At 49.1% G+C, this 13,043-nt stretch overlaps 1 protein-coding gene across 1 annotated transcript in view; it reads right to left on the minus strand.

Moving 5' to 3' along the window:
- Window positions 1-13,043, minus strand: part of ABCA13 (ATP binding cassette subfamily A member 13) — a 409,559-nt gene that overhangs the window by 349,092 nt on the left and 47,424 nt on the right. Inside the window, exons 8-15 of the mRNA XM_055589635.1 lie at window positions 12,257-12,390; window positions 10,964-11,128; window positions 8,523-8,722; window positions 6,762-6,889; window positions 5,966-6,066; window positions 5,445-5,624; window positions 2,958-3,145; window positions 1,897-2,036 (exon numbers count right to left, since the gene is read on the minus strand). Of these exons, the coding sequence (XP_055445610.1) occupies window positions 1,897-2,036; window positions 2,958-3,145; window positions 5,445-5,624; window positions 5,966-6,066; window positions 6,762-6,889; window positions 8,523-8,722; window positions 10,964-11,128; window positions 12,257-12,390 (1,236 nt within the window). The remainder of the gene's footprint in view (window positions 1-1,896; window positions 2,037-2,957; window positions 3,146-5,444; window positions 5,625-5,965; window positions 6,067-6,761; window positions 6,890-8,522; window positions 8,723-10,963; window positions 11,129-12,256; window positions 12,391-13,043) is intronic.

Genomic DNA, 13,043 nt, shown 5'->3' on the forward strand with positions numbered 1-13,043 from the left:
TTGTCATCTGAAACTTATTTGTGAAGGAAATGTTTATAGCAAAGGAGCTTGCTGAATTTAGGGCTTAGGAATAATTAGAAATAGTTAGAAGCTAAAGATTTAAGGAATATTATAATGTTAGCATATTTTACTATAGCTTATGGAGATTAGGAATTTTAGAGATATTAATAGCTAGAAGCCTTTTTAAGAGATGGTGAGATCAGGATACTAGGGGCAAACAGGATTTAGAAAGATAAGAAATAAACTGAGGTTTGTGGTATGCAGCCCAGATATAAGCACGAGTTACAATGTAATCACAAGTTAAAGCAAACACAATTCTGAGACAACCCCTGAAGCAGAAACTCTGCTTGAAGGGAAACAATGATTTATGGAGACAATAAATCTGGGTGAGGGGAAATTGAAAATGTCAAACCTCTGACCTAATGCTTTTGTCAAAGTATAAAAGAAAACCTAAAGCTTGAAATAAACATGCAGTCCAAGAAAGCTGAATGAGAGGCTGCATCGTTACTCGCCTACACCGCTCATCCCTTCAGGCTGATTCCCTGGCTGCTGGAGCTGGACTCCGGCAGGATGTAATCTGCATGAGCTCTGGCATGAAGTTATACCCAACTCATAGGCTGCCATGAGGATTGTGTGTGATTATCAGTACTAGAGACTTCTGAACCTGGGCCTCTGGCTGATGGTGAGTATGTTTGTAGCCCGTGTTTCTGGAAATGGTAGAACTGCGCAGATATATGCGATGAAAAGGAGGACAAGGTGTTGAAGCAGGAAGTTAACATGTAGGTTGTTGTTTTTTAGTTGCTAAGTCATGTCTGACTCTGTGTGACCCCATGGACTTTAGCCTGCCAGGCTTCTCTGTCCAAGGGACTTCCCAGGCAAGAATACTGAAGAGGGTTGCCATTTCCTTCTCCAGGGGATCTTCCCGACCTAGGGATTGAACCCATGTCTCCTGCATTGGCAGGCAGATTCTTTACACTGAGCCACCAGGGAAACCCAACATGTAGAATGAGCACCCAACGCAGAAGAACACGGCCAACCCACTGGAGAAGCCACGTGGACCCAGCTCTGTATATGGGGTACAGAGCCTGGAGAGTAACAACAGTGAACACAGGGACCCCTCTCATGGCTGATGAGTCTGATACCAAGAACCAGAGACATGGGATCTCTATCAGCCCCTCGGATCAGTTTGAGGAGGAAGGAAGGAGTGTTAGATGGACACGGCCACAGAAAAGGAACAGGGAACTGTCATCCCCAGGCCCCAATCCCCAAGCTCAAGACACAGGGGCTCCAAGGAGATGCTGATGACCACATGGGACCAGAGCCTGTGTAACACAGGAGAACCAGGGCACGTGGTTCCCAGGGTAGATGGAAGCACACTCCCGGCTCTAGACCCAGAAGAAGCTGACACAGAGATGGAGGTGTCTCCCTGCCAGCATCTTCTCTAAAAACAAAGCTTCTCGGAGACCAGTATGATCCTCTGTGAGTTCTGTAGTTGCAAGTTGTAAAGTTCATATTTTAAGGGGCTTTTGGCTCTGACACTGGTAAGGAGAGAGGGGAATCTACTTGCCACGGGTACTTGTGGCAGGCACACTGCCAAGGGAGGTGGTACCACACACAGAGCATCTGGACTTTCAAAGGTTGGGTTACGATGAGTCTGTACAGATAAGTATTTATGGGCCCAACTGGGCCAGTTTAGAGTGGAAGCAGTCACTGTGCTGGGACCTGTGGTCAGTCTTGTTACCACTGATAGAGTAAACGGGAAGCTCAGTGTACGTGTGCTGGCAAGCCCCCCTGTCAGCCCCCTCCCCTCGGGGGACTGCTTGTCTCTGAGGAAGCTGTGCTGCCACAGCAAATGGGGAAAACGCCCACATGGCTGGAGTCCAGGGGCCGACTTACCCAGTGAACTGTTCTGGATACCCTCCTGCTTATTCACATATCGAGCCACTTCGCAAGTCCTCCTGATAAACCCCATGAAGGCTTTCCAGAAGTGTGTATGTTCCAGGAATGAGTGTGCTTTCTCAAGTGTATGAAACATCCTGCAATTAAAACCAATCCAGAAAAAACACATTTTAATAATGATTTTCCAGAAGGTCTTATCACAAACTCATCTAAATACAAATATATACAAATGTCTGGCAGTCCGATTATACAGGACATTAGAACCTTTGAAATCGTTTTCTTATTTATGAACATTCCGATCCTGATTTGCAAAATGAGGAAAAATTATTTTATGGAAATACATAAAACATAAGACAACAAGCCAAGAGAGGAGAAAGTGGGAAATTAAAGGATACGATATGAAGCGAGTTCTGAGTTACGAAAAACACATTTCCCATTTGACATATTCGACTTTTAACATCCTAGCAGCTGAGGAGAATAGAAATTCGTTACACGTACAATCCATGGTTTGAGAAAATAAAAGCAAGGCGGATTTTCTGGAGGAGCACAGCTCCTTTGAAAGCCACTTGCTGGCGATTCACGCGAGCATCCTGGGTGACGTGATAAACAAGCACCTTGGGGAACCTCCCTGGTGGGCTAGTGGTTAAGAATCTGCCTGCTAGTGCAGGGGATGTAGGTTTAAACCCTGGTCTGGGAGCTAAGATCCTACATGCCCCAAGGCAACCTTAAGCCCTCTCACCTCAACTAAGACCCAAAGCTGCCAAATATATATATATATATTTTTTCTTAAATAAAGCTCCTTGGACTAAATGAGGGTTCTAGATTTCCTGTGAAAGATTAAGCCAATGGTTAGAAGGGACTGTTTACTATTTTATACCCTGTAGATGCTTTCCAATAGTACCAAACAGGCTAATATTTTTAAAATAGAAAAAAAAATTAAGTGACTATTTATAAGTAGAATATGCCATGCTGACCTATCGCTCATATAGAAGGAAGCCACAGGAATCCCTTCGGTTTCCGATTGTGCAGACGTTTTCCACCTAACAGCTACTACTTACACCGTGGAGAAAAGCTGGTCCGCACAGTCAGCAGCGGAGACATCAGCTCTCAGTAGCTGCAGGAGCCGAGTGCAGGGCAGGCTCGCTTCCTGCAGCTGTGCCCCTAGGTCCTGCCAGTCCGGGGCATCTTCTGGTATTGAAACTGGCATACTTGTGTGCCCGGTAATGACTGCTTGCAAAAGATGACTCTGAAAAGACAGATACAGCATGGTTTGCGGTCCATAAAGTGATTAAACTGTGGGCAATTGTGATGCAGCCTTGCCCTGTTCTCACTCAGCAGTGGGTCCCTTTGAACTGCACCACGTAGGGTTGGGGCCACTGAGTCCTGGACTTGTGTCTCTGTTCACTTGAACAAACCCCAAATTCAGCTTCAGGCAGACATCAACCAGAGAGCACCTACTCTTCAAGCCCATCTATACTGGCTTGTTGCCTACATGATCCCAGTGGAGCAGACTTCCAAGCATCACAGCCCTGTAACCGGTCCCTGCAGCTCATCGCGGCTGGGCTGGGACCCACGTTTAACCAACCAGCACAGAGCAGAAGGACACGGCCCTTCCGGCCCCACCCTTTCTGAGGACATCGGCTCCCAGCCCCACTCTCTTGCCTGGGATCCCAGGCTGCCACAGGAGAAGTGTGGCCGCCCTGCTGGGGGCCACATGAAGAGGCCACAAGGAGCAGAGGGACCCTGGCACTTGGAGGAGACAGCTGCCCCAACCCATGCTGCTACAACCCCCAGACTCCCGCAGCTAAAAGAGAGGCGTCTGGTGGGACCATCAGAACCACCTGCTGCACTCTGGGGGTTTGTTAGTGACACATAACCTAAGCCCCATCAGAAAGGCTATCACGTGTACATAAATATATGAATATAACGAGCTCACAGCACCAGCAGATGCTGGCTCTATTGGCTCCAAGTGTGCTGTGTGCTCAGTTGTGTCTGACTCTTTGCAACTCCATGCCTGCCAGGCTCCTCCATCCACAGCATTCTCCAGGTAAGAATCCTGGAGTGGGTAGCCATTCCCTTCTCTGGGGGATCTTCCTGACCCAGGGATGGAATCTGAGTCCCCTGTATTGGCAGGCAGTTTCCTTACCACTGAGCCACCTGGGAAGCCCATGGGTGCCATGACATAGGCCTACGGATACAGAGAAATGCGGGTGGGCTTTCTGTCAGGAAAGAGTTTACAAACTGAGAGCAGAAAAATGGCTGTGCCAACAGGCGATGGCTTCCGTGCCTGCACACACCTTCCCTCTGGCTGGCACTCTCCCCAAGTTCTCCTTGCTTCCAGTCCCCAGCCTCCTTAAGAGCTCATACACTCATCTGGGAGGACGTGCCCCACCGGGGACCCAGGCTGCCCCCCGCCCTCCTCAGTCAGGCCGGCCTGCACCCCTCCACCCACGATCCCTCACAGACCAGGTGCGGAGAAAACACCGACTGGACTGACACGCTACCCTGGTGGCTCAGACGGTAAAGAACCTGCCTGCAATGCGGGAGACCCAGCTGCAATCCCTGAGGTGGGACGATGCCCTGGAGAAGGGGACGGCTACCCACTCCAGTATTCTTGCCTAGAGAATCCCAGAGACAGAGGAGCCTGGTGGGCTACAGTCCACAGGGTCACAAAAAGTTGGACACGACTGAGCAACTACACTGCTGCTACTACTACAGGTCACTGGTTTCATCTTTTCACTGATTTTATTGCATGGTTTACGTGAAAGATAAACGTGAAACAGGAAATACTGAAAGTGAGATGGACTATCAATACAAAAGGATGAACGTTCATATAACTTCCAGTGTTCAGCAGGGCTTCCCTGGTGGCTCAGAAGGTAAAGAATCTGCCTGCAATGCGGGAGACCCAGGTTTGATCCCTGGGTCGGGAAGATAACCTGGAGAAAACGGAATGGCAGCTCACTCCAGTATTTTTGCCCGGAGAATCCTATGGACAGAGGAGCCTGGCGGGCTACAGTTCATGGGGTCACAAAGAATTGGACATGACTGGGCAGACACGACAGCGTTCAGTAGGAAAAACGTGGGCTGGACTTGACACGGTCCTTTTCACTAATGCTGCACACTTTGCACACTTAGATACTGGGGGAAGGCAGCCCCAGGTCCTGGGCACGACGTAGGGAGAGCACATGCCCACCAAGCTCTGGCCACTGGAACTATAACTCGGACCCCCACTGACTGACCTCAGGACACGGCTCCACCCGCTGTGGCATCTGCAGCTGGAAGTGGAGCCGGACACAGGGAAGCACACGCGACCTGGGGACAGTCCTGGGTGCTCTTGGGGAGATCCGTTCAACATCAAGTAGATTTTGGCCAGGTGGGGCACACAACCTCCTAAGGCGGCCAGACAAGGTCTGGGGTCCCGGGGCAGCTGGGGCTTGATGACATCAGCAGCTGCCTCATAAAACCACAGCTCCAGGATGGACATCTTCAGTGAATCTACCTCAGGACTCCCAAAGCCCAGAAGAGGCCAGATGGTGGGTACTCACAGAGTCCTGCATGGACCCAAGCAGCTTGTGTAAAGCGCTGGCCTCGCTGGAGGGGAGAGGACCACAGGTCAGTCCCCCGAGGGCCTCCTGGACGCCAGCCACTCTGGGACGCAGGGGAACTCCCGTCTCCAACAAGCACCCACCAAGGCAGAAAGAAGTGGCATTCTTATTCATCAGCAACTAAGACAAACAGAAGCAGGGAGAGCAACGTGAGACAGTTTCTGAGCCAGAGGCCACAAACAGGAGCCAGACTTACAAGAGAAAACAAAGTTCCTCTAAAATTGCCTACTGGGACTTCCCTGGTGGTCCAGTGATAAGAACCAGCCTGCCAGTGCAGGGGACACGGGTTCCATCCCTGGTTGGGGAAGTTCCACATACCACACAATATGGCCAAAAAAAAGCATAAAAACTGCCTACTGTTCTCTTTACTTTGCTAGAAAAGCAGGACCAAAAGGAAATACCACTTGATTTTCTCGAGTGTTCTAGCCAAGTTGTTTATTTATGATTCTTTGCTGTTTTACCTGCTTTAACTCCTTAAAAAGCACGTCCTTTTCCAGTTTTGATTGGCCAGGTCCATGGGATCTAGAGTTGCTGGCAGATGCCTCGAGGCAAATGATGATTTCTGAAGGACAGACAGACGGGTTACTGTTCAGCCCCTGGGGCTGCTCCGTGCCTGACTCAACACGTGGCTGTCAAATAACAGACTGAACCCTGGAAGCAGGCGTGTCAGCACCCAGACTTGCGATCAGACATTCCTGTCTCCCTGAGGAGGGAGCTGAGAAAGTCACCACAATTCTGGCTCCTCTTTCTGAAGACTCACGAGGGGAGGTTCTGTCAGCCACCTCGCTCCCCCTCCACCATAAGAAGGGACAGAACCTGACTGCCCAGTGCACACGGCCGCCTCCTGGGACCACAGTCATGGTCTCAGTCAGGGAACGGTGCTGGGCAGACGAGGGGGACCAGGCCTTCAGTCCAGGAGGATGCCAGGGCCATGGGGAGGGAACAGAGGAGGGTGCGAGCATCAGTCCCACCCAAGCACCGGGGATGGGAGTGGATGGGACAGCAGACCTGGTCCCAGGAAGGAGCCCGTCCAGGCCCCAGGGAGGCTGACAGGGAGCAGCAGGGTGTGACCTCCAAGGTGACAAGCTATTTATTCAGCCTGGACGTGCTCGGTCTGAAGCACCTCGGGCAGTATGTACTCCACGCCTGCACCTCACCTGCAAACCCGACAGGTGTCTGGCGGCTTGGAGTCTGCCCTCCCTGCACCCACATTTGCCCTGATGTGCAGTGTGGACAAATAAACCTGGCACTAGTTACCTCGGACGAGGTGTAGATCCTGGGCCACTGCGTTCCTGAGAGCCCCATCTAGCTGGAGCAGTCTCGTCAGGGCCGGCCCCGGGGGCAGCTTCTGGAGGACATGCTGCAGTCTCTGCATATACAGTAATCTGAGGGTGGAAATATACAAATGAAACACGATGGAAAGCAGTTCATGGGCCTCCTTGGGAAATAAAATCCCACTCACAGGAGAACCCCCCATGGCTTCAGGATTTCACGTCCCCACAGACACAGACAACCAGGTTCCTGACAGATCGTATCCCCTGAATGCTCCAATTTGGAGATTCTTTTAGGCTGAACATAGATTAAATACTCTCTTTACCCCAAAACAGAAAAGTTTATTCTGAGTAGTGGGTAGAAGAGATAAGGGTTAGGATAAAATTCCAGGTGAGATTTAAAGACATTTGCATGAAACCTGAGTTATTAGAAAAAGTTTTGCACAGAAGTGTATTTTAAGAGTGTTTTAGTGTCCAGATGGTGTGTGGTGGAGTCCAGGCTGCCCAGCTCCGACCAGACCCCTGCACCCTGTTAGGTGGCTTCCAAAACAGGGCCTGACAGGATGACCGCGGGCAAATCGCGTTCCTCCAACTCTGGGTCACTCGGGAGGATGCCTGCTCAGTGAGCTCAGAGCACGATGTGGTCACTGATGCCCCGAATCCCTGAGAAGCCAAGAGCGGGGGCAGGACTCCTGGGGCCCCCAACACTGTGGTCCATCACAATCCAGGCAGGACCCTGGGCGGAAGTGCCAGGACACACTGGAAGTTGACAGGATTGTTAAGTTGACCCAGTGCAGTGTCTCTACTGATGTGCATTAAGTAACACAGGTGCTATTTTTAACAGCTTCAAAGTAGACAGCCAAGCAGGGAAGGTTTTAATGCCCTCGTTTGTGTCCTGTATGTGAAGCTCTCATGAGACAGGACCGTGTGTCTCATGATTTCTCCAGCTAATCGGGCAAGTATCTGCGGCTGGCTGACCCCTCACCCCTCCTGTGGGAAGCCTCACCATGGCACCCACATGCCCTGGGCAACCACTCGAGTTTTGTTCTATTCAAAGGAAAGCCCTAACTTTAGGAGGTTAATAGTTGGATGGCATCACCAACTCGATGGACAAGTTTGAGCAAGCTCCAGGAGATGGTGAAGGACAAGGAAGCCTGACATGCTGCAGTCCATGGGGTCGCAAAGAGTCAGACATGACTCAGCAACTGAACACAAGATTCATCAAATCACTACAAACAGCCACCTCCGCTGAAGAAACAGACCCCATGTTGCTCTAGACTCCTCCTTCCTCCATGTGAGTGAGTGCTGGTTTCAGTATCTTAAACATGATAACATGTGACCCACCTTTCCTACTTCTGAAATATTTCTGGACCTCATGTAAACATGTCAACTACACAAAAAGTTATAAATACATAAGAAAATAGGTACTTCCTTACAGGAAAGGACCTTTAAAATATTTTTGTTCATTTTTAAACAAATATCAAAGACATAAGACCTAAAGGTCAAGAATCTGAAAACCTCCTCAAACATTGTACCCCCATTGGTTGTTTTTAACACCTGAACAGGCACGTAGATTGCTGCAAACCGTCCTATCCAAGTCCACAACACAAGCCTCGCACTTTGCAGTTGCTAACTAGCCCTTTGTTGTCTAACTGGGGTTGCACAGAAAGCATCCTAAGGGTTATGCACTCTTTAAAATTGGAGTTGTCAAACTTCGTCAACAACCAAACAGGAAAAAGTGCCTTACATCCTGATAGGTGTGTGGCTGCCTTCGGGGCCATCTGCTGCCATGCTGTCATTCAGGAGGAGGAGAGCGGCCTGCAAAGCCCTGACCACCTTCCAGGGCTGGCTCCCCTCCCCAGACTGAGTCCTCAGTGTCTCCAGGCCACGGCCAATCCCCGCCAGGACCTGCTGGAAGAGGCTGCCTTTCCACTGATGATCAAATACCTGCATGTCAAGAAACAGGAACATTGTTATCAACAATAATAAACTGGAAATGATAGAGTTTAGTTAGGAAATAGTAACAGAACTTCCCTGTGTTCCCAATGCAGGGGACACAGGTTCGATCCCTGGTCTGGGAAAATTCCACATGCCAAGGAGAAACTAAGCCAATGCACCATAACCACTGAGCCTGAGCTCTAGAGTCTGGGAGTCGCAACCTCCAGGCCCATACACTGCAATTATTGAAGCTCACACCCCCTAGAGCCTGTGCCCAACACAAGAGAGGCCGCTGCAATGAGAAGCCCATGCACCACACTGAGGAGCAGCTTCCACTGCCGCAACTGAAGAAAACCCACCCAAAGCAACAAAGACTCAGCACAGCCAAAAATAAGAGGAAAAAAGACAGGAATAACAACAGACTATTCCAGGTGACAGATGGCCTGTTTTTATGCAGCTGGCAGATTGAAATACCTGTTAACAACTGTATTAGGATTTCATTTCTACTCAGAAATTAAAAATTGCAAATTTCTACAATGGATGCATGCGATTGTTTCGTTGGCCCAATTTCTCTTTTTCCTTGCTCTCTCCCCATTTTCAAAAGAGAAGGTAATAATAGTGCTTAGTCACTCAGTCGTGTCCGACTCTTCGTGACCCCATGGACTATAGCCCGCCAGGCTCCTCTGTCTGTGGGATTCTCCAGGAAAGAATACTGGAGTGGGTTGCCATTTCCTCCTCCAGAGGACCTTCCCAGCCTGGAGAGTCTGCTGTGTCTTCTGCACTGCAGGCAGATTCTTTACCTGCTGAGCCATCAGGAAGTCCGAAGGTAATAATGTACATTTCTAAATAAGTGAAATAAATCTTAAAAACTAAGCTGATGTGGAATGGTATACATATATTCATGTCTGAAAATTATATAGCTAATACACAGTTACTGAATATCATTTTATGTCATGAACTTGGGGATTCTAAAGGCGGTTCATATTGTGGATTATCAACATTACACCAAAACAGAGCATTCCTGCCCAGACTGAAAGCATGGGGATGTATGGAGACCGGGGCTGTGTGCCAACTATCTTCCATTTCTCCACAAGCTCGCCACCCAGACAAGGCTTCCACTGACCATGGCAATGCTGGTCAGTCACTGCTGCCCCTTTGGACGTTCTGAAGATTGCATACAGGATGGATAAACAACAAGGCCCTACTGTATAGCACAGGGAACTATATTCAATAATGGAAGACAGTATGAAAAAGAATCCGTGTGTATATATAGTTGAACAGCAGAAATTTACTTTGCTAAACAGCAGAAATTAACATAATATTGTAAATCAACTATAGTTCAATAAAATAAAGAGGGATCCTTGGTGCTGTCTGTGTGCATATGAAGCTGCAGAAGGAGGCCAGGCTGTGGGGCTCCTCAGGCCTCCCCCACAGAAAGATGTGGACACGTGGAAGGCAGCAGGCAGTGATGAATGGACTGACTCTTGTAAAGCTCCAGTAAGCCAGGTGCACCCTCGCTGGGCTTTGCTGGATGGCCTGAGCTGTAGGCAGCACTGCTGTGCTGGACACTTAAGAATCAGGTGAAAGAGTAAATCTCATGTTCAGTGTTCTCCACACAATAAAATAAAATAATAAGTATAAATAAGATCACCAACAAGCACCTACGGTATAGCAGAGGGAGCTATATGCAATATTTTATGAGACTCTCTAAGGGAAAAGAATCTGAAATAAATAAATATATATATATATATATAACTGCACACCTGAAACTAATACAACATTGTAAATCAACTATGCTTCAATTTAAAAAAAGTATTAAAAAGAACTCAGGACTTCCCTGGTGGTCCAGTGGTTGGGAATCCACCTGCCAATGCAGGACACCAGTTCAATCCCTGGTCAGGGATCATGTGGGTAAGATCCCACATGTTGCGGGGCAGCGAAGCCCACCCACCACAACTACTGAACCGTGTGCCCTAGAGCCCACACATCGCAACAAGAGAACCCACTGCAGTGAGAAGCCTGCACACTGCAACTGGAGAGTAGCCTCCACCTGCTGCAGAGAAAGTTCTTAGAGCAGCAGCAAAGCCCCAGCACAGCCAAAAGTAAATAAATGGGGGGGCGGGAGAAGAAATCAAACCCAGAAAAAAATCCAAAGGATTAGATAAATAAATTAAACCCAGCAGTGAAACACTCAGGAGGAAAGTGCTTGGGTGTGGGCACGCCAGGACAGGTGTCTACTGTGGACGGCACCTGTCTGTAGAGGTGAAGCTGGCTGACCGCCTGGACCAGGTAGTCTTTGGCCGCTGACCGCCGAGGGTCACAGTCTGCAGGGCGACCCTCTCCGTCATCTTCATCCTCGGAGGAGCCAGACAAGGCTGAGCACAGCATCTGCTCCAGGGAACCATCTGTGGGGATCTGCCAATGATACAGGAACTATTTAGAAATCAGCGTGTTTTTCCTGGGATGTTTTTCTCCTAATAATACCACAACCTTGCCAAAGAAAAAGCTCCGACATTTGTTTGACTGAAGACATAACAAGTTGATGGAGCACTATGTCCACATGCATTTACCTGGAGGGGAGGCCTTCAGAGCGCAGCAGTAAGCTGATGATCCTTTTCAAGAGAACCGCAGTTTCTCCAGGACATGGGGTGATTTCAGAAATTGTTCATCTCCATTCCCTTGGGCCAAAGGCACCCACAGGCTGGCCCAGTTTAACTGATACCTTGGACTCTCAAATTTGCTTTGCCAAAATCATTTTCTAAGTATCAGAGCCGGATGAAGTTGGGTCAGAGTTCTGAGTCAGAAATCACTTAATATTTTGAAACCAAACCCCCTTTATTGCTGTGAATGACCTTCACATGAAGTTTCTCTAATGCAATGCTATTAAACATGTATGTTCTTGTTGGAATGAACTGTGTTCCTCTATTACATAGTTTTATAACAATCATGGTGTCATCCTATCTGGAGGTGGGAAAGGGGTCTGGGGGAGCGGGCACAGGAAGGAGACAGGGCTACAGTATTTGGCTCCTGCCCTGCGAGAAGCAGAAGCACCCACAGATGTGCCTAGAGACTAAAGGGTCAGCAGGTAAGGGCCTCCCAGACCCTCAGGAGCAGCTGCTAATGGGCCCTGGAGGGGTCAGAGGGTCAGACCCTGATTTTACAGTTTGGAAAGTAAGGCTCCGATCTGGTGAAGCCAGCTGGTTCCGCAGACCCCAGGCATCGCTCTGCTTGGAAGGCAGTCCTTTCATGCCCTCTGCCCCATCTGGACCCCACTGGCCTTCACAACCTCCCACCCGCAGGGGCCTGGCTTGTCCCCCTGCTGCCTCGAGGTGTTCTATTACATGCAAACTGTGTTTGAGGCAGGATCACGTGTCAAGGAAAGAGGGAAGGAGCAGTTTTAGAACAGTCAGACACAGCAGCATCCCGCCGGGTCCAAGGAGCCAGATTTCAGTAAGGGAACTCCCGCCCCAAGGTCCCAGGAGAAGGTTCTAGAGTCGCCCTCGGGGAGAAACCCAAAGCGTGAGAGCAGCCGAGCATGTGTACCTCGTCTAGGTCAACAGAGTAATTCAGGACTCGTTCTGCATGAAGGTCATCAAAGCCAAATTGGGATTTCAGGTCAGCCTGAACCTTCTGTGGGTCCCACATCAGTTCCTTCACGGACAGGCTGTAACCTGGCTCTGCAAGACAACAAGTGATTTATACTGTCGGCTGCAGCAGCACTGGGACAGGTCGAAAGTCATTTAGAAAATGATGTCTTTTCCACTTTGAACAGAAAGGCAAACGCAGTGCAAAGGCTAACTGGACCATTCACAGGAAGAGCAAACAGAAGCTAATCCAGAGCTACGGAGATTGTGGTGATACATCACTTGCTTCCTTGCATGCTCAGTCCTATCCAATTCTTTGAGACCCTATGGACTATAGCCAGCCAGGCTCCTCTGTCCGTGGAATTTTCCAGGCAAGCACACTGGAGTGGGTTGCCATTTCCTCCTCCAGGAGATGGTCCCGACCCAGGGATTAAACCCTCATCTCCTGCATCTCCTGCATTAGCAGGTGGATTCTTTACTACTGAGCCACCTCCTGGCGCATAAATGACCACAAATTTCTAGAGGGTAATTTGATAATGGGCTTCCCTGGTGGCTCAGACAGTAAAGAATCTGCCTGCAATGCAGGAGACTTGAGTTCAATCCCTGGGTCGGGAAGATTCCCTGGAAAAGGGAATGGCAAGAAGTTTATGAAATTCACATATTGAACCCAATAATTTTGTTTTACAAAATCTATCTCAAGAAACCTAATAAGATGCCTGAAGGAAAAGTCATGAACCACGATATTA

Source organism: Bubalus kerabau, chromosome 8 (assembly GCF_029407905.1).
Source record: "Bubalus kerabau isolate K-KA32 ecotype Philippines breed swamp buffalo chromosome 8, PCC_UOA_SB_1v2, whole genome shotgun sequence".
In the NCBI taxonomy this organism is placed as follows: Eukaryota; Metazoa; Chordata; class Mammalia; order Artiodactyla; family Bovidae; genus Bubalus; species Bubalus kerabau.